Source organism: Solanum stenotomum, chromosome 8, assembly GCF_019186545.1.
Source record: "Solanum stenotomum isolate F172 chromosome 8, ASM1918654v1, whole genome shotgun sequence".
Classification (NCBI taxonomy): domain Eukaryota; kingdom Viridiplantae; phylum Streptophyta; class Magnoliopsida; order Solanales; family Solanaceae; genus Solanum; species Solanum stenotomum.
In genome coordinates, this window is record NC_064289.1 from 12,398,924 (window position 1) to 12,423,023 (window position 24,100).

Below are 24,100 nucleotides of genomic sequence, written 5' to 3' on the forward strand. Positions count from 1 at the left end.
TTGTATATTAGCCAATAATTCCTTGTTGCTTTGGTCCAAAAATATTATAGTCACATGGATCTTATTCCATATATGTAAGAGTTTATAAGTAAAGAAGAATAAAACCCTTCTCTTTGCCGGAATTGTCGAAAGTAAAAACCATGTAAACTCTTGAAAATTGACTTTAGCATTGTTCTTGGAGACAATAAATTATTTATGATGTTTTGATTATGTATTCTTTTCTTCATTCTTTCCAACAAAATCAAGAATACCAACAACACCAATTGATTCAATACAACAACACAAACATCAACAACAAGTCAATATATCAACAATTGTTTGAGAAATACAAATAATAAATATGTCTCCAAAAAAACTCAAAATTCACAATAACTATTAGTATTACACAACAATGATGGAGAACAACAACAAAAAAAATTCACACTTCGCTTCTTTTTGGATTTTTCTAGATCAACAACAACAACAAATTAAGGTTTTTTTCGGATCTCTTTCTTTTTCAAGCATCAAATTCTAACATTGCTAGAGTATACATAAAGGAAAGACAACTCAAGTTCATCTTTTTCTTTAATATTAAAAAGCCCTAATTTTTTCAAAAATAAAAGTTTTTACCTGAGAAGAGAGAAAATTAATGCTTAGAATCGAAGAAATTGCCGGAAGTTGATTGGGAGCAATGACGGAGCAGATTTAAGGAAGAAATGTTTGAGTCGGAAGAGAGGAAGAACGATGAAGAAGAGAAGTTGAAGAAAGTGAATCCCAAGAAGTAGGAGATAATATTGGATTGTTTTGTATTTTAAATTTGGACTATTTTGTATTTTTAAAAAGATTAGAAGTTTTGAAAATGTTAATTCAGTCCTAATTAACTTAATCTAATAATTAAATGTCTTTGACTTATTTTTGGTCAAAATAGTCACCAAAATTTAAATAAAGACTTAAAAAACACCTTTTGTTCAATTTTCTCGAGTAAAATATAGATGGATTGGAAATATTTTATTCTATTAGAAAAGTAGCCCTTATTTATTTAAGAGGACACGTGGCTTATAATTCCAAATTGCCACAAGATCTCACATTTTCACCGCTAGCCATTCCAGAGTCCGACTTTACCCATGGCTTCCCAATTTCGATCTGTCAAAAAATGGAAATACGATGTTTTCCTAAATTTTCTACAGGAAGACTTCAACGAAAACTTTGTTACCGATCTTTACAAACGTCTGGAAGACATAGGAATCAAGGCATTCAAACACGATGGCAGATCTGCAATACTAGCACCATTTTCGACAGAAATCTCAGAAGCCATCGAGGAATCAAGGATTGCCATTACAATCATTTCGGAGATGTATGTTGTATCCAGACTGTGCTTGGAAGAAATCACTAAGATCATGGAGTGCGTTGACAGATACAGACAAAAATTCTTCCTGCTCTTCTATCGCACAGAACCATCAGTAGCACATCTCAACGCTGCTGATTTGGAAAGGGCTCAGAGGTATAAGGACGCTCTCTCTAAAGCATTCGGCATTGTGGGAGATTTCCATAAACTTTTCCAACATATCCGTTGGTGAGTAGTAACTCAAAAAAGCTAGCTGAGTCTCATTCAATTTTTGGGATATTCTCTATTTCTCTTCTGCTTTATATATTTCAGGTGGGGCGGGTTAAGCTTTAACCCACAATTTTTAATCCGCCCCGCCCTGTATAAAACTTTTTTCATTTTCAATCCCTCCACATAACTTTTTTAATATTTTTTTTCTAGTTTAGTTTGTTTCATTAAGTCCTATAAAATTTATAGTAACTTAAAAATTTATTTTTTAGATATCAATTGAAAAACATATAAGAAATTATATTATTTTTATTAAACCATTTTCATTTACTATCTTAAATATTTTAGTAGATTTATAGAAATTATCTGAATAAATAATATTCTATCACTCTTATAACATGTAAAAACTTAAAATTAAATTTGAATCCACAAAAAATTATATATACCCGCAACCCGCCCCGCCCCACATAGCTTTGCCTGGATGATTTTTTTTTAGCTGCAGCTAAACTCCCAATAAATTGTAACTACATTGCCTGAACTCTTCAAAAATGTCAATGGTTGTGTGTCGCAATAGTGTATTTTCGAAGGATTTGACACTGAGCAACTTAGCTCTGCAATTATTCTTTATTTGGGTCAAATGAGGTCCTTTGTATTTTGTAATGTAGTTTACCTGTGTTTGTTTGGTGAGGATGTGCGCACTGGGTGGCATAGAGTGGATAACTATTCCAATTTCCAGCTAAAAAAATTGACAAGTCCGTTGTCAATTTGAGGTGTTGTTTCTTGCAAATTTAGAGAAATTTTAATGTCACATTTTTCAGGACATAGGTAATGCTTTCCGCTTTCATCAATTATCACATTTCAAATATTTTATTGATATGATATGTTCTATTGGACACAGGAAAGCTGAAGAATGTATTGAGGAAATTGTTGATAAGGCTTCTCAGGTTATGAACATTCCAAAATATCCTGTGGGAGTCAGATCTCGTGTAGAGGAAGTAAAATCATTGTTGAAAGTTGAATCTGGCGGTGTTCATTCTATAGGGATATGGGGGATGGCTGGTGTAGGGAAGACAACTGTTGCCAGAGCACTTTTTAATGAGATCTCTTGTCAATTTGAAGAGTCTTGTTTTCTTCCAAATGTTAGGAGAGTCTTAGAAAAGCATGGACCGGGTGGCCTACACCATTTGCAACAGAAGCTTCTTTCCCAGATTCTGAAGAAACATTCTGTTGGTTTAGCAAATTTTGCTAGAGGCGACGAATTTATAAGCCAAATGCTTCGTTCCAAGAAAGTTCTAATTATTCTTGATGATATGGATGACAATCACCAATTGGAACATTTAACTGGAAAGCGTAATTTGTTTGGTGATGGCAGTAGGGTCATTACAACAACTAGAAGTTTTGATTTACTTGGCAAGCATGATGTGTTTTATCGTGTCCCAGAACTGACCAACAATGAGGCTTTAGAACTTTTAAGTTGGCACGCCTTTCAACAAGGAGCTCCAGTTAAAGACTTTGAAGAGCTCTCGTGCTGTGTAGTAGATTATGCTAAAGGCTCACCCTTAACTCTGGAGATCTTGGGTTCTTTTCTGTACAAACAAAGTACAAAAGGGCAGATAAGTGCATTATATAGACTCCAAGATTTCGGAGATGAGAAAATTGATAGGTTACTTATCATAAGTTTAGATGCATTGGGTGCCGAATACAAGAATATATTTCTTCATATTGCATGCTTCTTTAGAGGAAAAAAGAAAAAAAATGTGATTACAGTATTGAATAAACTTGGCTTCGAGTTAGTTAATGAAATAGATGTCCTCGAAAGATCATTTTTATATATCTCAGAAGGAATGATTGAGATGCACGATCCGATAGTACAAATGGGTCAGCAAGTGGCACGTGATGCTGAGCAGGGCAAGCCATGGAATTGCAGTAGACTATGGCATGAAAAAGATATGAACACTGTTACTGCATATCAGGTGTGTGGTCCTCTAATGGTTGAGAATTCTGCTGACATTCTTTTTTCCTCTTGTGCATTATTTTGCCTTAAAAAAAGTAGATGTCGATTTGAATAGGTTATACGAACTAGTTAGGCTAAGGTTTAGTCGTGCTGATACACTTACAATATATACGGTATATGCTAGGAGTATTTTTAGCTTGTTCAGAGATTTGTATGTAAGTAGAAAAATGTACAGACCCACCTTACGGTTTTTAAGAAAATATTGAGACCCCCTTGTGTTAGAGAACTCCCTAATTAGTCTTGTATCAAAATTATTGAGTATTGAAATGAAACTAGTACAAATTAAACGGAATAGATTTGAGGATTCATATAGCCGACCCCAAAATTATGTAACGTTTGGAACATTGTTAATGATGTTGTCTTCTACTTTGTTTCTCAGAGAGGGCAGATTTGACATGCGAGCCTCTTCTGTCTTTCTGTTAATGTATAGACAATTGTTTTAGTCAACCTTCCTTGAGATTCCCTTTTCTTCTTTATCTTATTAATTCTTTTTGCTTCTGGGCTCTACTCCCAAGTCTTTACCTACTCTTGCTTGTAAATTTGCAGATTGCCAGAACCCATACATTTTCCGTGGCTCCAAAAAATAAAGCGAATCAAAAGTGGAAATATGATGCCTTTTTGAGTTTTAGAGGAGAAGACACCCGCAATAACTTTGTTGCCCATCTTTTTAAACGTCTCCAAGGCATAGGAATCAATGTATTCAAAGATGATGTGGAACTTGAAAGAGGAAAGTTCATTTCAACAGAACTCTTGAAAGCCATTGAGGAATCAAGAACTGCCATTATTATCTTCTCCAAGGACTATGCTTCATCCACCTGGTGCTTGGAGGAACTCACAATGATCATGGAGTGTGTTGTCAAGAAGGAACAGAAAGCATATCCTGTCTTCTATAACGTCGAACCATCAGATATACGCATGAAAAGTAAGAAATCAGAAATATTCATTGAAAGTAACACTCCTGACTCACTAATAATATTATTTATTGTTCTGACTTATTTAACTTATCAAACTTAAATGCTCTTTCAAGATAACTTTTCTAATCATTATTTTGGTATTTTCTCTTCTATAGCTAATATATACATACCTGAAATTAACATTTTAAGCACTCTGTGAAGCTGAGAGCAGCAGCTTTGCTAAAGCGTTGGAAAAACACAGGGAAGATTTCAAGGCTAATTTTGAGTTGGCAACCAAACACGAGGCAGATCTTGCTCTCAGGAAAAAATATGAGACAAATCACAAGGATAATTTGGAGAAGGTGCAGAGGTGGAAGGACTCTCTACATAGAGCTGCTGGAATAGCAGGACTGGATGTTCGTAAAACAGCTAATGGGTGAGTAGTAAAAGATCCCTTGAGTTTTCACTTAATTATTCGGACATCTTTTAATTTTTTGGGAAATGCCATGCAAAGTTCCAATGGTTTCCGTAGTCTTTGAAATAAACATGCTTTTAAGAATTGCATGTAAACTTTTGTAGGTTTTCTACCTTTTGGTATAATTCTTGTTACGGATGCCTTTGCCCAAAAATTCAACAAAATTTCTACTTTATCAAAAGAGAACATCATGAAAACACCAGGGGTCAGTTTATTATATAATTTCTGATAAGTAACCAAAAACTCCGACTCTAATTGAGAGTATTTCAAGACCCATCTTCTTCTTTTACTTATAAGAAAGTCTCTATCTTCTACTTTAAAAGGTCAAATTACCTTCTGAAAATACCATTCAATTGGATGTGCATTTAAAGCTTTTGGGCTAAAATACACTTTAGATGAACTCGTTAACAGATTTTTTGCCGGTGGTAGGGGTGGAATTCAAGAGGGATACAGAATCATGTGAACATGACATGATTTTGGTTACAGTATGCTTCTATATCTTAGTTTTGAGTGACAAACTTCAATTTTGTGTTTTGCATGTCATTTAGGCTCATGAAATGTGTACTCTGTTTAAATCAGTCAACATCCATGTACTTGACTGTGAGAGTAATCAACTTGCAGTGAAATTTAATGCTTTCTTCTATGGGTCCCAAAGTTGTGAGCTGCTAATGGAGTAGTAAAACGTAGATTGCATGGTCAATAATATATACTCTTTCGTATTACATAGATAACCCCTTAAACTTGTCACCGATGGTCATGTAGACACTTCAACTATTTTAGTGACCATAGACACCTTTTGTTGGCATAAGTGTGTCTTTTGAACCCCTTGATATGACCTGGAAGGACATTAAGTAAAAACAAAGTATTTTACTTGGAAAACACCCGACTCAAAAGGTGTAAAAAACCACGACCTGTATCCCTACAGGATTTAACTCCAACTTCACTAAATCATTGAGCCTCCGCAGAAAATAGATTACAAACTTTGCAACCTACAGAACTAACTCTAATTCCTTAACTTCAACACAAACATCTCAAGGTATGTGTTTCCAACTCTTCGAGTTATTACAACCTGAAGACATAAACTCTTAACACACTGAACTAAGATTACATCAGTTTATAACTCACTGAACTAAGATTACATCAAGACTCAATCACAAAGAAAAACTCTTAACACATAAACTCTGTAAAAGGAGCAAGTTCTTCGATGTGTTCCTTCTATGTGTTCCTTCAGTTTGTTGGTAGCACTTGCCAAGTCAATTTCTCAATTGCTCTTTGTGCTCTGTAAGTGCACAAGTATTTTGGACGACTTCGCCTCTATTTAAGCACAATTCTTCATAGAGTTATTGTTTACTTCAAACTCCTCATTGACTTGAACTCTCTTGACTTAGAGTTCTACTTCATGTAAGACTCCTTCTTCAATTCAAACTCCTTGCTTCTTTAGACTCTTTTTTCAAATTACATTCATTGATTCTTTTGTATTGTTGTCAAACTCCAACACTTCAATTCAGCAGTAACTTGAAGAGTTCTACTTTAAGTGAGACTCCTTGTTCAATTAAAACTCTTTGCCTTTTTAGACTCCTTCAAATCGTCTCATTGACTCTTTCTCTTCAATTCATCAAATGTTTACTTCCTTTGGCTTTCTCACGAAATTAGCATTATCCATTCCTTTATTTCTACACTCTTGTCTCCGAATTCAACTGCTCGTGATAGTATACCTTTGGACCATGTTGATTGACGTGTTTCATGATTTTTTGTTAATCATCAAAACTGCATAAATCCCAACAAATTCCCCTTTTTGATGATGACAAATCTCATTTCTTTGTGCATTCAAACCATTTCATCTGTAGACACCGAAGCATGAAATACTAACATGAAACCAGTTAGTCAATGGGTTATAAACACTACACAACTCTTATCCTCCCCCTTTTGGCATCATTGAAAAGTTATGTCAATCCTATAATATACGAGCTAGATTGATTAGTTAAACTATTAATGGCCACTGGCTTTCACCAAGACAATCAGATAATGACTTCATGCAACATAATAATGTATTATAGAGAGCAAGAACATGAGTCATTAAAGCAATAGATAATCATTCCATTAAACAACCCGATAATGTTCTATATAAGATTGAAGTCATACTGAAAGAAGCAAAAACTATTGAGCACTAATCAAAAAATAAACACTGGATAGGAGTAGAATAAAGCCAAAGGCACTAACATTGGAAAGTGAAGCGAAGAATGGAACATGTGGAGATAATTGTGTCAACCAACGAATAATTTCAGCATTTTCAGCCCTTTCTTTATCAAGAACAGTCTGTAGAGCTTAAATTCATATTTGATTATTTTTTTTATATAAGCAATATGACCTGCCTCCAGTTAAGCAATCTTATCAGTGAAAATATTACTTCAACCTTTTCATTGGAGTATCAATTTTCTTCATTGGAACATGTAGATCAACATGATTCATCTATTCAATAACCTTTTTTTTTTGTTTGGAAAGTTCATGCATGAATTGGAATTGAGTATTCCTCAAAAATCACAATGGGAATCATGTTATCATTTTTTTTTCATGCTAGCTCTAAGATCATCTTTAATAATGGCATCTTGTTGACACTTCTGATTTCTAGATGGGAGTTCAAGGTGGAACAGAAAAAAAAGATGTGTTTCAGGAGTTGGTTCTTCCTCATGAACTAAAAATGAGGAACTAGATTTCCCTCCTCAAATGAAAATTATATATGCACTAAGTTAAGAGCAATTTGAAGAGGGCATCATCACAAATATCAATAGATGTACTTTTGTGAATATCTGATTTAAACTTGCAAAAATAATCCAAGAAGACAAAGTGAGAGAGAACAATTTGAAAGAATGAGACTCTTGAGCTTTGACAATTATTTTATTTTGTATTAGAACAATTAATACATGGAACATGAGTGCTTAATAGTTTCACTTTAGACAATATTAACCTTTATTAATATAGAACATACCTGATAAGAGCAATTTTGTGATAATCATTGCTAGCTTTTATCGTTTTTTTGCACAATTCAATACAAAATTAGGTTAAATCAAGTCAAAGATCTAGAATTGGGACACACAACTAAATGTGTAAGACTGAATTGAACAACATTTTAGCTCATAAAATTAAGGAGAACAATTATTCTAGCAAATCATTGAGGGGAGTTCATGCAATCTTAATCATTCCCAAGTCTAACTTATTCTTTTCATAATGCTCCCTACTTAGTGTCAGAATCCATCAATTGTTGTTTGACTAAGAACAACGTGATCCAGCAACCACATACTTTTGTGGATAAATCAGTTCCAAGATTCATTGTTCCCCCTATCAATATGCCCTTAGTCTGTTCAACAAATGAAACATGTGGGACAACGTGTTCCAATGCATGCTCATCAGTTTCACTTTCACCCTTATTTTTTTTTTATTTGCTTCCCCCTTACACATGCATTACATCTTTCTTTTTTTTTAACGAAACATTCCCCCATTTGTGAAGTGAGCGAAAGGAACTTTTGTTTGTCTTCATTCATATCACTTAAGTAAGCAATATCTATGAATTAAATCACTTGCTTCCTTTCAGCTTCACCTGCAAAATAGCTTAAAGGTTAGTCTTAGGAACCCAGACAAGCTTGGGTCCTTTCTTATGATCAAAAGGGTGAATCAGATTTCTTCTCGCCCATTTAGGCAACAAGTTAGTGAACCAGTTCTGCCAACAGGTATAAATCTGTTTCCATTTGCCAATTTAGTATTTCTTTTTCTAAAATCATTAGCAATTGGACACTCAATAGTTGGATGGCCAAGTTTACCACAAATATAGCAGAAATCCTCAGAGATAATATTTTTTTTTATGGAATCCTATGCCAGCCTTTTCATTGTGCAACCTATCACTCAATTTGTTAACAATTCTGGAGGAATTCGTCCATCTATTTGACTTTTCAAGATCCATTTTTAACCTGGAAATTTCTAGGTTCAAATTTTTCACCTTTTCTTTTCACCAAAATAGTCAATTTTGCACTTTTTTAGCTCACCTTCTAGCATTTTTTCAGAATCACTCATGATACATTTTCCTTTTTCACTAATGGACAACTTTAAAATCTCAGATTTTAGATTCAAATTTAATGAACCAAGTTTATCAACCTGTTTCTTTAGAGAACAATTTTCTTCTTCAGTTACAGTTTTGCAGTTTTTGAGATCCATGCACTCAAATTTCGTATATGCAAAAACTTTAAATAGTTGATCTCTTTCACAGGTTAATTCTTGAAAATCATCAATTAAGCTACTCATCATGCTAATTAGTTTTCTTTTAGAAAAAAGATGCAATTTTTCTTTTTAGTCAAGGATACTTACCTTAAAGTTTGCTTCTTCTTCTTCCATGTCCGAATCTCCAATAGCCATGAAAGCAATCTCATCTATCTCATCATCATCAGAATCTCCAGTTCTTGAACCCCAAGTAGCTACCATGGCACACTCTTCTCTTATCTTTTGTTTACTAGCCTTCTCTTTCAACTCCTTTTCAATTCTTTCTTTCCTCCATTCTACTTCCCATTGAGGACATACTTTAACATAGTGATCAGCCTTTCCACACTTGTAGCAGCCGGATAGAAATTTTTCATTCGACCACTTCTTGTTACTTGTTTCCTTCTTGTCGCCTCATTTTCCCTTCTTGAAGAACTTCTTAAAGCTTTTTGCCAAGAAGGCTATTTGGTCTTCATCTAGATCTGATTCTTCACCATCCAATGCTTTCAAGGCTAGTGACTTATCATTAAACACTTTCTCTTTCTTTAGACCATCCATATTCAACTCATATGTTCTAAGACTTCCTACTAGTTCATCAAGTGTCATGATGGAGATATTTTTGGCTTCCCTGATGGCAGTAACTTTGACATCCCATTTTGTCTTTGATAGAATTCTTAAAACTTTATTGACTTGTTCCTCAGTGGTGAGAACCTTTCCTAGGGATGATAACTCATTGATTAGGGTGGTAAGTCTAGTAATCATCTCTAGAAGGGGTTCGTTTTCCTTCATCTTGAAGGTTTCATAATTAGTGAACAACATAGCCACTCTGAATTTCCTGACTTGGCTGGTTCCTTCATGAGCATTTACCAGTGCGTCCCATATCTGTTTAGCAGTGGTACAATTTGAGATTTTGTTATACTCATCAGGTCCTAAGCCACAAACAAGAATGTTTTTGGCTTTCGCATTCTTCGTGAGAGCCATTAGATCTCCAGCAGTGAGTTCAACCCTTACCTTTGGAACTTTAGCTCCTTCCACAGTTTTCATAGGGTTGGTTGGTCCAGTAGTTATTCTATCCCATAGTTCATAGTCTTTAGCTTGGATAAAGTCCTTCATGCGTGCCTTCCACCACCCAAAGTGTGATCCGTTGAACATTGGTGGTCGGATGGTTGATTGTCCTTCGCTATGCCCAATAGGTGGTGCATAATTCATCGTTATCTTATCTTAGGTGCTAGCCTTTATAAGATCACCTGCTTTGATACCAATTGTTAGTCTGCACGACCTAATAATTTATTGATTTTAACTTGTCGCTTAAGTATGAAACAGGTTGTCTAACGTGTTCCAGCAAAGCAGTAAGGACAGTAAGTAAAAACAAAGTATTTTTACGTGGAAAACACCCGGCTCAAAAGGTGTAACCACGACCTGTACCCCTACAGGATTTAACTCCAACTTCACTAAATCACTGAGCTTCCACAGAAAATAGATTACAAACTTTGCAACCTACGGAACTAATTCTAATTCCTTAACTTCAACACAAACCTCCCAAGGTATGTGTTCCCAACTCTTCGAGTTATTACAACCTGAAGATAACACTCCTAATTCAGTTTATAACTCACTGAACTAAGATTACATCAAAACTCTGTTAGGTTATGAAGGTGATTAGGGCGTCATGCGGAAGCTTATAATTTGCAAATCATGATATGATTGATAAATTAGACGACAAATAAAAACATACTAAAAATATATTTTAATATGATTTCGTCAAGCGACTTATGTATTGAAAACTAATATTAAAAAAATCATAACTATGTTTAGCAGAAAATCTCCTCATAAACAAGACTCTAAACGACTACATTGTGGATCCTATTGTGTTATGCTATGAAAATAGGTATATTCAATTTATAGATCTTCAAACTATTCCTCTAAGGAAAGAATAAACCAAATATGGAAGAAACTTATATTTTCCTTTCAGAAAAAGTTCGAGTATTTATGGTAATACTTCACTTTTCTTTAAGGAAATAAATAAACTTCAAACAAGGAAAGAAAATCAGGGCAAAACCCTAACAAATCTCCCATTTTGGTTGGATTTTCTTGACAAAATTTGATCCGTCTTCTTCACATGCATGATATCTTCGTTCTTCACATAGTCTTCATCACTGCTGCTTGCCATGGTTAAAAATAAAGTTTAAAATACATGGGTTAAAAATGGTTTTAAAATACTTTATTTTTATTTTCAAAGATGCAGCATCAGAAATGTCGGAAATATGGTTTTAATCTTTTCTCCACATGTAGTTGGACAAAAATATTCTTTATCATCAAATTAGTTACAAACTGATTTGAAACCACTTGAGCATGTCTTCAACCTCATTCAAGCATTGGATCGTTGAACCATGTGCTCTAATACCACTTGTTGGGTTATGAAGGTGATTAGGGCGTCATGCGAAAGCTTATAATTTGCAAATCATGATATGATTGATAAATTAGATAACAAATAAAAACACACTAAAGATATATTATTAATATGGTTTCGTCAAACGACCTACATATTGAAAACTACTATTAAAAAAATCATAAATATGTTTAGGAGAAAAAATCTCCTCATAAACAAAATTCTAAACGACTACATTGTGGATCCTATTGTGTTATGCTATGAAAATAGGGATCTTCAATTTATAGATCTTCAAACTATTCCTATAAGGAAAGAATAAACCAAATATGGAAGAAAATTATATTTTTCTTTCAGAAAAAGTTTAAGTATTTATGGTAATACTTGACTTTTCTTTAAGAAAATAAATAAACTTCAAATAAGAAAAGAAAATCATGGGAAAACCCTAACAGACTCAATCACAAAGAAAAACTCCTAACACATAAACTCTATAAAAGGATCAGGTTCTTCGATGTGTTCCTTCAGTTCGCTGGTAGCACTTGCGAAGTCAATTTCTCAATGGCTCTTTTTGCTCTATAAGTGCACAAGTATTCTGGACGACTTCACCTCTATTTAAACACAATTCTTCATAGAGTTATTGTTTACTTCAAAATCCTCATTTATTTGAACTCTCTTGACTTAGAGTTCTACTTCATGTAAGACTCCTTCTTCAATTCAAACTCTTTGCTTCTTTAGACTACTTCCTCAAATTACATTCATTGATTCTTTTGTATTGTAGTCAAACTCCAACACTTCAATTCAGCAGTAACTTGAAGAGTTCTACTTTAAGTGAGACTCCTTCTTCAATTAAAACTCTTTGCCTTTTTAGACTCCTTCTTCAAATCTTCTCATTGACTCTTTCTCTTCAATTCATCAGATGTTTACTTCCTTTGGCTTTCTCACGAAATTAGCATTATCCATTCCTTTATTTCTACACTCTTGTCTTTATTCATCTTAAAAGCTTTTCCGAATTCAATTGCTCGTGACAGTGTACCTTTGGACCATGTTGACTGACGTGTTTCATCTTTCTTTGTCAATCATCAAAACTGCATAAATCCCAACAGGGTGCAATTCAGTTGCTTTTGAGCACGTCAGGTGTATTTATTGCCCATGTCCAAATGCTAAGATCAAATTTCCTAAGTTATCCTTAATTGCTAAAATAGCATTCATTCGATGTGGTTTGTTTGATTGTTTTAGCTACGGGACTTGCTGAGAAACCAATCCCACAGAAGAATATTTTGATTGTAATAAAAAGGATTTCTGTTCAGTTCATGAGCATTTATCTTAACTCAAATGATTGGGTACCATAATATTTGACACGGACAAAAATTGAGTTGCAATTGAATCCTGTTTTACCCTTCGGGGTGCCCCAGTAGTTTGGGTGTGGGACTTCCATGTTGGAGGTCTCAAGTTCGAAACCCCTTGCTAGCGAAAGCAAGAGGTTTGCCTTATGGGTCGAGCTCGTCGCACCGGGCTTACCTAGTGCGGGTTACCTCTCCTATGTGGTTTGCGAGCAATTGCATAGGAGCGGGGGTTTTGCCCTGTGCACACCCAAAGGGTAGCAGCTGCAGGTTTCCCTTGTCATAAAAAAAAAAGAGAATTTATTACAATGATTAGGTACCATAATATTTGACATTGACAAAAATCTAGTTGCAATTGAATCTTGTTTGGGCGAAGTGTGATTTTTGCTGACAATGTGAATGGAAATGTTTCATGTGGATGTGATAATGGAAATGGATTGCATAGAGAAGGCAAGAGAAACTTCAAATGCGATTTCTTGTGAATTTAAACTCCATGTTCCCTCACACATATTAGACAAGTCCTGGAGAAGCATTGGATGGAATATGGACTGCTTTTGGCTACTTTTACGTTTCTTGTGTTTCAAATGTTCCATTTTTATTATTTTATTTTTACTGAATGCAGGAATGAAGCAGAATCTATTGACAAGATTATAAATGATAACTTCCGAAATATGCACCACACCGTTTCAGATACTGGAGAATATCTAGTGGGAATTGAATCTCGTATGGGTGAAGTAGAATCATTACTGAAGTTTCGATCAGATGATGTCCGTTTTATTGGAATTTGGGGGATCGGAGGCGTTGGGAAGACAACTCTTGCAAGAAAATATTTTGACAAGGTTTCTTATCAATTTCAAGGGTCTTGTTTTCTTGCGAATGTTAGAGAAGAATCAAAGAAGCATGGGCTGATGTACTTGCAAAAGAAACTTCTTTCAGGACTCATAAAAGAAAAAGCAAAGAAAATATCAAGTTTTTATGAAGGAGCTGGCATGATAAAAACAAAGCTTTGCTGCTGGAAAGTTTTAATTGTTTTTGATGATGTGGATGATGAAGACCAATTGGAATATTTAGTTGGAAATCATGACTGGTTTGGTGATGGCAGTATAATTATTACAACAACTAGAAACCAAGCTTTACTACGTAGTCATGACAAGTTATATTCTGTACCTGAGTTGGCTAAAGATGATGCTATTAAAGTTTTTAGTTGGCACGCTTTTCAGAAACCGACTCCTAATAAAGAGTTCTTGAAACTCTCCAAATCTGTAGTAGATTATGCTAAAGGCTTACCTTTAGCTCTTAAGGTCTTGGGTTCTTTTCTCTGCAAGCAAGGCATAACTGAGTGGAGAAGTGCATTAGATAGTCTCAAAGATATTGGATATGAAAAAATTGTTAAGCAGCTAGGTTTAAGTCTAGACGGACTGAACCATAAAGAGAAGAATATATTCCTTGATATTGCATGCTTTTTTCGAGGAAGAAAGAGAGATGATGTGATTGCTATACTGAACAGTTTTGGCTTCCAATCAGAGATTGGAACATCTGTCCTCATCCAAAAATCACTCTTATATATTTTTGAAGGAATGGTTGAGATGCATGATTTGATTGAACAAATGGGTCAGCAAGTGGCACGCAATGTTGATCAGGACAAGCCATGGAATCACAGTAGACTATGGCATGAACAAGATATAAAAACTGTTTTTTCTGCAAATCAGGTAAGCATGTCCTCTTGGAAGTATGTTCTGTTTAACTGTTCTGTTTAACAAAGTTACTTTAATTTCTTTTCCAGAGGACAGAGTCAATTAAAGGCATAATGGTACCAATTGGCTCAGACCGTCATATATGCAAGTGGAGCAAAGCTTTCAGAAACATGCCTTGTCTAAGGTTACTCATTGTAAAAGGGGAGGAGGCCCGACATCATGACCCTATTTGTGACCCTATTGAGTATCTCCCCAGTAACTTGAAATGGCTTGATTGGTCATACTACAGTTTTGCTTCTTTACCAGCAGATTTTGAACCAGGAAACCTAGTTGGGCTCAACATGACTTTTAGTTCTCTTGTTGAAATCTTCCAGGAACCAAAGGTATTGTTCATCTCCTTCAAAAAAGAATCATATTTAATTTAAAGAAAAGAAATAACACTTAAAGCAAAACTTTGTTTGCTCTCTTTTTCATGAACAGGCATTTGACAAGTTGACAATCCTCAATTTAAGTTTTTCTGGAAGTTTACTCCGAACACCCAATTTTTGTGAGACTCCAAACCTCCAGAAGATTATACTGAAAAGTTGTGTAAGTTTGGTTGAAATTCATCCATCCATTGGAAATCTCAAAAAGCTGATCTTCTTGAATCTGGAAAACTGCAAAAATCTCAAGTCTTTACCAAGCAGTATTCAAATGGATTCTCTTGAAAGCTTCAACCTCTCAGGTTGTCAGAAATTAGAAATATTTCCAGAAATTCAGGGGAATATGCAATTGCTATCAGAGCTCCTTCTGGCACGTACTGCAATTCGGGAATTGCCCTCATCAATAGGACAGCTCAGTGGTATCAGCTTGCTTGATTTGCGATCATGTGAATACCTTGTAAGACTCCCAGCCAGTGTCTGCCAGATGAGAAAACTGAAAATTTTGATTCTGAAAGGCTGCTCAAGACTTGCAATTTTTCCTGAAAATCTAGGTGATCTTACCGAGTTGGAGGAGCTCTATGCTGGCAACACTGCCATTTTGCAACTACCAGATTTTGTTGAAAACTTGAGCAAACTCAAGATCCTATCATTAAGAAAAGGGCGGAAGGTAAAGCATCAATGTGCTCGCAGTTTGATATTACCCGGGCTGTTTCATGGTTTGAGGGAACTGAAAAGCTTAGATCTCAGTGGATGTAATTTATGTGATAACGAAGTTGCTGCTCTTATGAACCTAACTTCTTTATTGGAACTGAATCTGAGCAGAAATAAGTTTATAACTTTGCCTGATATCTTCAGCGGACTTTCTCACCTTCGATATCTCAATATTACACACTGTCAGGAACTTCAAAAACTTCCCAAACTTCCTCAGAATATAGAGGAATTATATGTAGAAGATTTTTTGGCAAAAGAAAGTATTGCAAAGCTACAGATGTACCCAAGGTTGAATTTGGTCTCATTCACTAATTATAGTTTTGATCAACAATCTTATACAGAGGAAAGCAATGATAGCTCAATTTCGGATGAGATTCTCAGTTTGTTTCTATCAAACAATATGGATGATGTGATCCTTCCCTCTCTTAACCCTGATCATAGGGTGACTTGTTCCATTGTCTTTCCTGAACATGCAATTCCCAAATGGTTTATGCATCAGAGTGCTGAGAAAAATATCTCGTTCAAACTGCCCATTAATTGGTATAATGATAAGTTCAAGGGCTTTGCTATATGCTGTGTGACTCGCATGGGGGCAGGTGTTTGCAGTCCTGATTCAAGTCTATCTGGGAAGTATGACTATGCTTTCATCAATGCCAAATTGATATGCAATGATCATTTGAAAGACCTTAAAGTGCTAGAGAAAGAATGTAAAGTTGGCACAGCATCTAGAACGAATGGCCAGTGTGTTTGCTTTGCATACATACCGTTGTATGCTTCACTGCAGGTGTCTGGCACTGATGTTGGAGACATTAACCAGTATAGCCTATTTGAGGCATCTATCCGTGGGTGCATTGTGAAACAGTGGGGAGTTCATTTGATCTATCAGGACAAATGAATATCTTTGAAGAGCAGACTCCTTAAGATTGCTTCGAGTACACCTAAGCTGAAAAAGAGGCTAAATTAGCTCTATATGCTGGGATATTGAGGGGATTACCAAGAAATAGTTTAAGGTAACTCGAAATACCTCTTATTTGTTACTAGAGTTTAATAATTTGAATGTGGTAAGATTAACAAGTTTAATACTAAAAGTACACAACAATTTATCTATATCTATATTTATATTACCTTTAAAGCATGAACTCTTAACTTGAATGATAAATTATTATAATATCCCTAACTTAGGTTGTGACTTTTTCGATAAGTTGTGACTTTTGCCAAAGGGTTGTGATTTCGATAAGTTCTGACTTTTTTCAGAGGGTTGTGATGTTTCGATGAGTTGTGACTTTTCCAAAGGGTTGTGACTTCTCGGAAAGGTCATGACTTTTCAGATAAGGCACAAAAAAATACTTGTTCATACTACCCTTTGTTGACTACAAATAGAGGGGCTTCCTCTCATTTTTCAACCACAATTTTTTTTAATCTTCTACTCTTCTTCTTCTTCTTGCATTTTTAAAAATTTCGTGTGATTTATTGTCGTTGAGTGCGTTCGAGGTTTAGCGAAATATGAGGTACAACTATTCTGATGAAGTAAATCGGTCTATCTTAAGAGGGTATATTTATTAACATGAAGTACTTGAGGAAAATAATTCTGATGATATAGTAATTATTTTTTAGCTTAATATATACATTAGTATGTAATGTTCCAATATATGAAGTTAACATGATGTAGTCTAAATTCATTTGTTTTTTTAATAATTTCTCTTGTGATGTAGATAAATGGTTCTGAATATCTTTTTCCTAAATTATTAAACTTCTCAAGAGTTAGACAATTATCACGATTTGTTTTTTTGATGCTCAAGACAAAAGAATGACTTTATTTATCAATGTTACTTATGTGATTTAGATTGTCATGAAGTTTTCTTCAAAATAGTTATTACTATATAAACATTGCCCTTTTTGTTTTACTGATTTATTATTTCTTAATATTTCAGTATTTTAGACAAAGAAAAGATCATATGACTTGTAATAACGTCATGTGAAGTTTCTATTAGTTTAATTTTTATTATTTATTTAATAACTAATTTTTATGAGATAAATATTTTTGTTAATGCAAATATATATTTAATATCTTTTTGTATTGCTTGGCTTTTACCTTTGTCCAAAGACTCAGGTTTCGGCATATCCATGCTTACCGATGAGATGTTTTTGGCACTAGGTGCTAGTGGGACATCTCCTGCCAATTTATTGGGATTAATATTCCCTTCAGGATTTGAATTCCTTTTTGGACATGTGTCCAAATGTTCACATAATAAAAGAAATTCATCCAGGCTTTATATACAATTACAAACTCCAATTATGGAAGAGTATATAAAAATAAAGAAATGATCGAAATCGATCAAGAATGTGTAGTAATAGCAAGGATAGTTGAAGTAGAAATTCAACAAGCACAGATTCCAGAAGAATATGAAATTCATTTTGGGAAAACGGAAGAAATAGAAAGTTCTAGCGGTAATCCAAGGCTTTCATTAGAATATGGGAGAAATTCCATAAGAAAAAGTATATCCATATATATGTGTATATATATATATATATTTTCAAGTTAATAAGATCTTCTAACTTCAAAATATATTATTTTAAAATGTTTTGAGTTCTTTTTTTAAAAAAAAAAATCTCACGAGATATGTAAAAATATGTGAATATATATGAATTATTAAAAATTTATTATTTACAAAATAAGTTTTATATTCAGTAATATGGAATAAACATTTTCATTTTGTCCCTACACTAAATTAAAATCTAATAACTATAAAAAAATAGTAACATTAATTAAAATTTATTACAAATTCAACTATTGCACATTAATTCTTTACGTATAACATTATAAATTCTCTTAGTTATTACTAATTATTGCAAACGTTATTCACACTCTTTTACATTCTTTAGTTATAATAATATAAAACCTCGTAGTTATTACATTAATTATTTGTAACATCTGGCAAATTGAAATAAGCTTAAAATTGGAAATAGTCATTTTTGGAAGGAATTCAAAATCTGGAAAAAATTTAGCCAAGTATGGAAAAAGTGAGTTTTTGGCCAACTTTGAACAGTCATAAATCCTAGCTCAGGATGAGTTAGGTGTAGTTCCAGTTATGTTTGCGAAGCTTGTGGAATGATCTTTCCAACGCTGCCGAGTTTGCTCGATTCCGAGTTTGTATGAGTGAGTTATGCCCTTTGGAAGTTGGGCTGTTGGTACAGGGAAGTCAGCCCGAAATTTTTTAAGGGTATTTTGGTCTTTTACCTAACCATTTCTTTTGGTTATATTAGGGATTTAGACTGATTTTTAGATCAGTTTTTCCCTTTTTAAAAAAGTGAGAGTGAGGGTTTGTGAGTGAAGAGGAGAAGAAGAGGAGAAAGAGAAGAACAAGCAAGGAGATCGTCGTGGTTTTCGTCGGGGGTGATCCCTATTTAGGTATGTGAGATCATAGTGTTGGGTTGGTTCTTACCCCCACACGCCAAACTCGTTTTAATTCCGAGAAAAGATTGGTTGTGTTTGTTGAAGTTGTTGGTTGTGTTGTTGAAGTTTCTTGTTGTCTTGGTACATGTTTCCGGTTGTGATTTCGAGTGGAATCTAGTGTATGTTGAGGGGTCCTATGATTTTAAGTGTTTGGGGCTGGAAACTTTGAAGTTTAGAAGGTTTAGAGTTGGAAAAATGAAGGAGAAAAGTCGAATTTTCAAGGAAAAGGGCTGGGGCGTCGCGCCAGCTAGCGCGCCCCAAAAGGGACTCTGAAGTCCAGCCCTTGGGGCGGCACGCCTACCAGAGCGCCCAGCAGGCCTCTCTGAAGTCTGAAGGCTGGCGCCCCGCGCCTCTCAGAGCGTCAAGGACGCCAAGTCTTCCCATTCTCTCCCTACTTTTTCATACATGTTCCTTGGTAATGTACCTATGTTTTATAGTTGTTTTCAACACTCTAAGGTACATCTAGACATCCCGAACTCATCCATAAACATGTGATCATATACCTTGAATCCATAATCCAATTCAAGGCGAGTTAGGATCAAAGTCAAGTGAAGTTAGAATCAAGTCTAGAAGTTAAGAAGCAAGTCAAGCAAGTTTTTAAAGTTTTCCAAGAGTCTTCATTGAACGTTTTAACTTCATTTTAAGAGTATAGAGTTTCAAGTTTAGTAAAGAAGATAGAGTTTCAAGTTGAGTAAAGAGTATAAAGTTGAGTTCATTTCTCAAAAGTTATTAGGGAACTAAGTATTCCCAAAAGAGTTTATAAATGTTTTCACATTTAGGATGAGAGGAAACTGAGATTTCCAAAAGAATTTTGAGCATTTTGAATACTATCTCTTTTAAGAAAAAGATGAGTTTTGCGAAAGAGTTTCTAAAACATGATTAGTATGACCATCGAGTATGTCATCAATGTTTAAACAGTATGGTCTCGAGATATACCATCAATGTTTATACAGTATGACTTCCCGAGTCATCAATGATCATATTAAAAAAAATATGGTTTGATATGTTCTTTTTAGAAATAGTTTTCAAGAGAAATTACCTCTTTTAAGAGGGTAGTTTGAGCAATTATTTCAAATTAAAGGAAGATGTGTTTAAAACACTTATGAGCTAAAGTATTTTTGGGAGTAGTCTTGAGCACCAAATTGGAGACACGAGTTCATGTTAACTCAGCTCTCCATAGGAACCATGTAGCCAACATGGGATTTAACGGGTCATACTTTTTAGATGATCACGTAAAGTTAAGCTATTGGTTCCACTAAGTTAAAGCGTTCTATATGATGGCAGAAGTATAGGACAGTTCTGGCAGCGTTGTAATGACCCTCTTGGTCATTTCTGTGTCTTGCATTCTGTGTGTCGTTTAGAGCGTTCCTATAGTGACCCTAAGTCATTTATGACTTGCTGGGACTGACAGTTCGGTCACCTGGTCGTTCGTTACTTGTCACGACCCGATTTCTCAAGTCATAATGGCACCTACTATAACCCACCAGTAGGTAAGCCAACCCGTAACCCGGAACAACAAGTAATGGGTCTGAGGGTAGAAACTAAACAAGAGTAGGCAAATAACAATATAAACAGGCGGAAGCAAACCAAAAACATATATACAAATAAAGATCCCTCCCAGAACCTGGAAGTCGCTAGTACAGAGCTACTAACAAAATGAGTACAAGTCCCAAAAGTGGACAACAGAGACTGGACTGTCTCGAAAGGAAAAAGACAAGTCTATATATACACATAGAGACTGAAATAGTACAAAACGTTGTGTGCTCACCCCCGTCTCCGGATCAGACTGCTCCAAGCTCGATCAACGCTGGCTACTAGTGCCCAGACCTGCATCACGAAACAGATGCAGAGCATAGCATGAGTACCAAAACAACAGGTACCCAGTAGGCATCATAGGGCGACTGAACTTGAAAAGTAAAGGCAGTATGAAAAGAATGAATACACAAATCGAGGTCAAGAACAAAAATCTAACTAACAAAGGAATGCACACGAGTGTACAAAGAACTAACTAAAGTAATCTATAAGCTAACTACACCTAACTGGACCCCCATAAGCCCAGAAGGTACACTCATGCGCAAGTTAAATAAAAACCCGAACGGACCCCCATAAGCCCGACGAGTACACAGAATAACTATAACTAAAGAGAATTGCTTATAAGAACAAAGAATGAAGAACATCGGACAAGAACCTCAACCCTAATTAGTAGAATCTGACAGTACGGAGGCCGGACCTCGAACCGGACGCTCACAAGAAGTACCCAAGTAACCAATCACAGGTATCAAATATCTGAGGCCGAAACTCTAACCGGATGCTCTATATAAGTATCTGGGCAATAGAGGCTGGAACTCTAACCGGATGCTCTATAGAGGTGCCAATGTAGCTGCTGAAAGAGTCCTAATCGATCCACACTCATAAATGTCCGTGGAACGCCGTCCATACTTAGCCAATCAATGTAAGTCCTTGGAACCAAATCGAAAATCAAATTCAAATCGCGAAGTAGAATTAGTGTCGCCGACGTAACTTGTGAAGCCGTAACATTGGGGAAAATAAGGATAACTAAAGTCGGAGCAAGCGTATCGCCTAGCTAAGGCCCAATCTATCAGACTCAAGTCTGCTACACCAGTCTACAGGGATCTAAGTCGGCCGAGCGACGTCGGGGTAAAACTAAGGCCTATAGGATCCGAATCATGTATTTCTAAGGCAAGTCCTAATCAAACCTAAACTAAGGCCCAAATGCTTCAAATAGACAAGAATTAAGCATGCAAGCACCCCACATAGCGAGGAGGTTCCATTAATAACACAAAACATGCTCACAGTTACCCGATAATTCCCGAAATAGGCCGAAAACATGATTTCTTAATACCTATGCAAGATTCAATAACTACCCAACCCAAATCCCAACTAATCAACATGCATTCACATTCTCAAGCTCAATCTAAGAGAGGGAAACCGTAGCCTATCTGTAGGCCGATCACACGCGCTCCAAAATCACTTCTCCGGAGCTTTCCCTTTCCGAACGGTCTCGAAACACTGCCCCGCTATCAAAAATAGATTCACAACGTTAACACAGTTGTTTAGACACCAAAATCACAACAAACGGAGACGGGTCAATTTTGGAGTCAAAATGGGAATCGTGGGACCCGGGCAGGAAATTGCGAAATTAACCCCAAAAGTGGGTCCTAACCAGTTCCCCCAGCTCATGTCCCATAATGGGACACAATCCGGGGCTCGGGAACAACACAATATCAACATGCAAATAAAATCCAAATTTTCTCAAAAATTAGAAATTGGACAGCAGTTGAATCAGTGTATTTACCAAAAACGGGCGGTCTACAGTAAACTCTGACAACACCACAATATTCTCCTCGAAAAACCACTTAAGATAGCCTCAAAAATCACTAAAATCGGACCAAAATGGCTGAGAAAACAAGTCTCAAAAATTTCCAAAATTAAGCTCACAAAAAGGGTGCGGTAGCAGGTATTTTTCAAAAATTACCTCAAACGGGGACCCCAAATCACTATCCGAGCTAACCAACGCGTTGTCCTCGAAAAATCTCACAACTTTACCTTTTGAATCGCCCAAATTGGTTGAGAGATGAGAGAGTTATGAGGGTTTGAAGTTTGGAAAATGTTGCTGATTTTCTGCATTATAGCAGATATTTCTGCAATTTCCCAAAAACTAAAAACTCCGACGGGGTGCTCCGAACTCGTTCGGAACCTCGTGCACGCAAACGAGATATGCAACCATACCAAATTCGATATTCCGGACTCAACGGCGCAGTCAAAATTTCCATCAAAGGTCATCTCAATAAAAAGTGGGTTCCACTTCCAGAAGCCATTTTAAGTCAAAACCCACAAAAGGGCTCAGAAAGATATCGAAAACCTCCAGACACAAAAGAAGGGTCAATCTACACCAAACTCGACATTCTGAAGCTAACCACGCTAACGGAATTCTCATCCGACCGCGTTTACTCAAAATGTTGACCAAAGTCAAACTTAGGCTTAAACTTAAAGTTAAAACGCTTAATCGCACCGACTCACACTGAAAACCTCGGAAGTCATGACGACTATGCTACTAGCATAAAATGATCCTTTCGGAGCTGATGGAATCATCAGAATTGGATTCCGATGTCATTTTCTTAAACTTTTGATCGAAAATGATCGTTCAAGGTTCATAGGCTCCAAAACACAAAAACTCGCACCAAGACCAAACGAACGACCAGGTGACCGAACTGTCAGTCCCAGCAAGTCATAAATGACTTGGGGTCGCTATAGGAACGCTCTAAACGACACACAGAAGGCAAGACACAGAAATGACCAAGAAGGTCATTACAATATCCACAATTAAAAAGGACTTTCGTCCGCGAAAGAAAGGATCAATAAGTACCTGAAGGCTCAAACAAGCCCGGAAACTGCTCTCGCATCTCCTGCTCGGTCTCCCAAGTAGCCTCCTCGATTGGACGATGCCTCCAACGGACCTTAACAACAGGAATGGCTCTCGAGCGCAATCTCCTCACATCTCTGGCTAGAATGGCAACTGGCTCCTCTACAAATGTCAAACGATCATCCAACTCGACTGCATCATACTGGAGCACATGGGACTCATCAGGAACATATTGCCGCAGCATCGAAACATGAAACACTGGGTGGATGGCCGAAAATGCTGGAGGTAGGGCCAACTCATAAGCAACCTCTTTAACTGTCCGGAGTATCTCAAAAGGCCCAATGTACCTGGGGCTAAGCTTGCCCCGCCTCCCAAACCTCATCACGCCCTTCATGAGCGACACACGGAGGAATACCCAGTCACCAACAGAGAATCTCGAAGGTCGACGCCTCTGATCCGCATAACTCTGGTGCCTACTCTGAGCCGTCCTGAGCCTATCCTGAATCACCCAAACCTGATCTAGGGCCTCCTGAAGCAAATCTGTACCACGCGGC

The 24,100-nt window shown here is 36.1% G+C and overlaps 2 protein-coding genes and 1 long non-coding RNA gene across 5 annotated transcripts in view; 2 read left to right on the forward strand and 1 right to left on the reverse strand.

Moving 5' to 3' along the window:
• LOC125872635 (TMV resistance protein N-like) overlaps positions 1-24,100 on the forward strand; it is a 363,550-nt gene that overhangs the window by 223,455 nt on the left and 115,995 nt on the right. Inside the window, exon 9 of the mRNA XM_049553395.1 lies at positions 15,665-15,996. Within this exon, the coding sequence (XP_049409352.1) occupies positions 15,665-15,996 (332 nt within the window). The remainder of the gene's footprint in view (positions 1-15,664; positions 15,997-24,100) is intronic.
• Positions 1-24,100, forward strand: part of LOC125872634 (TMV resistance protein N-like) — a 360,886-nt gene that overhangs the window by 196,349 nt on the left and 140,437 nt on the right. For 2 of the 3 annotated variants that reach the window (XM_049553392.1, XM_049553393.1), the window contains exon 2: positions 2,430-3,454. The exons of the other annotated variant lie outside the window; for it this stretch is intronic. In XM_049553392.1, coding sequence (XP_049409349.1) covers positions 2,430-3,454 — 1,025 coding nt within the window. The remainder of the gene's footprint in view (positions 1-2,429; positions 3,455-24,100) is intronic. 3 annotated transcript variants of the gene reach the window in all.
• LOC125872687 (uncharacterized) overlaps positions 4,241-24,100 on the reverse strand; it is a 150,830-nt gene continuing 130,970 nt past the window's right edge. The window contains exon 2 of the long non-coding RNA XR_007447152.1: positions 4,241-4,360. This is a non-coding gene — a long non-coding RNA (uncharacterized LOC125872687). The remainder of the gene's footprint in view (positions 4,361-24,100) is intronic.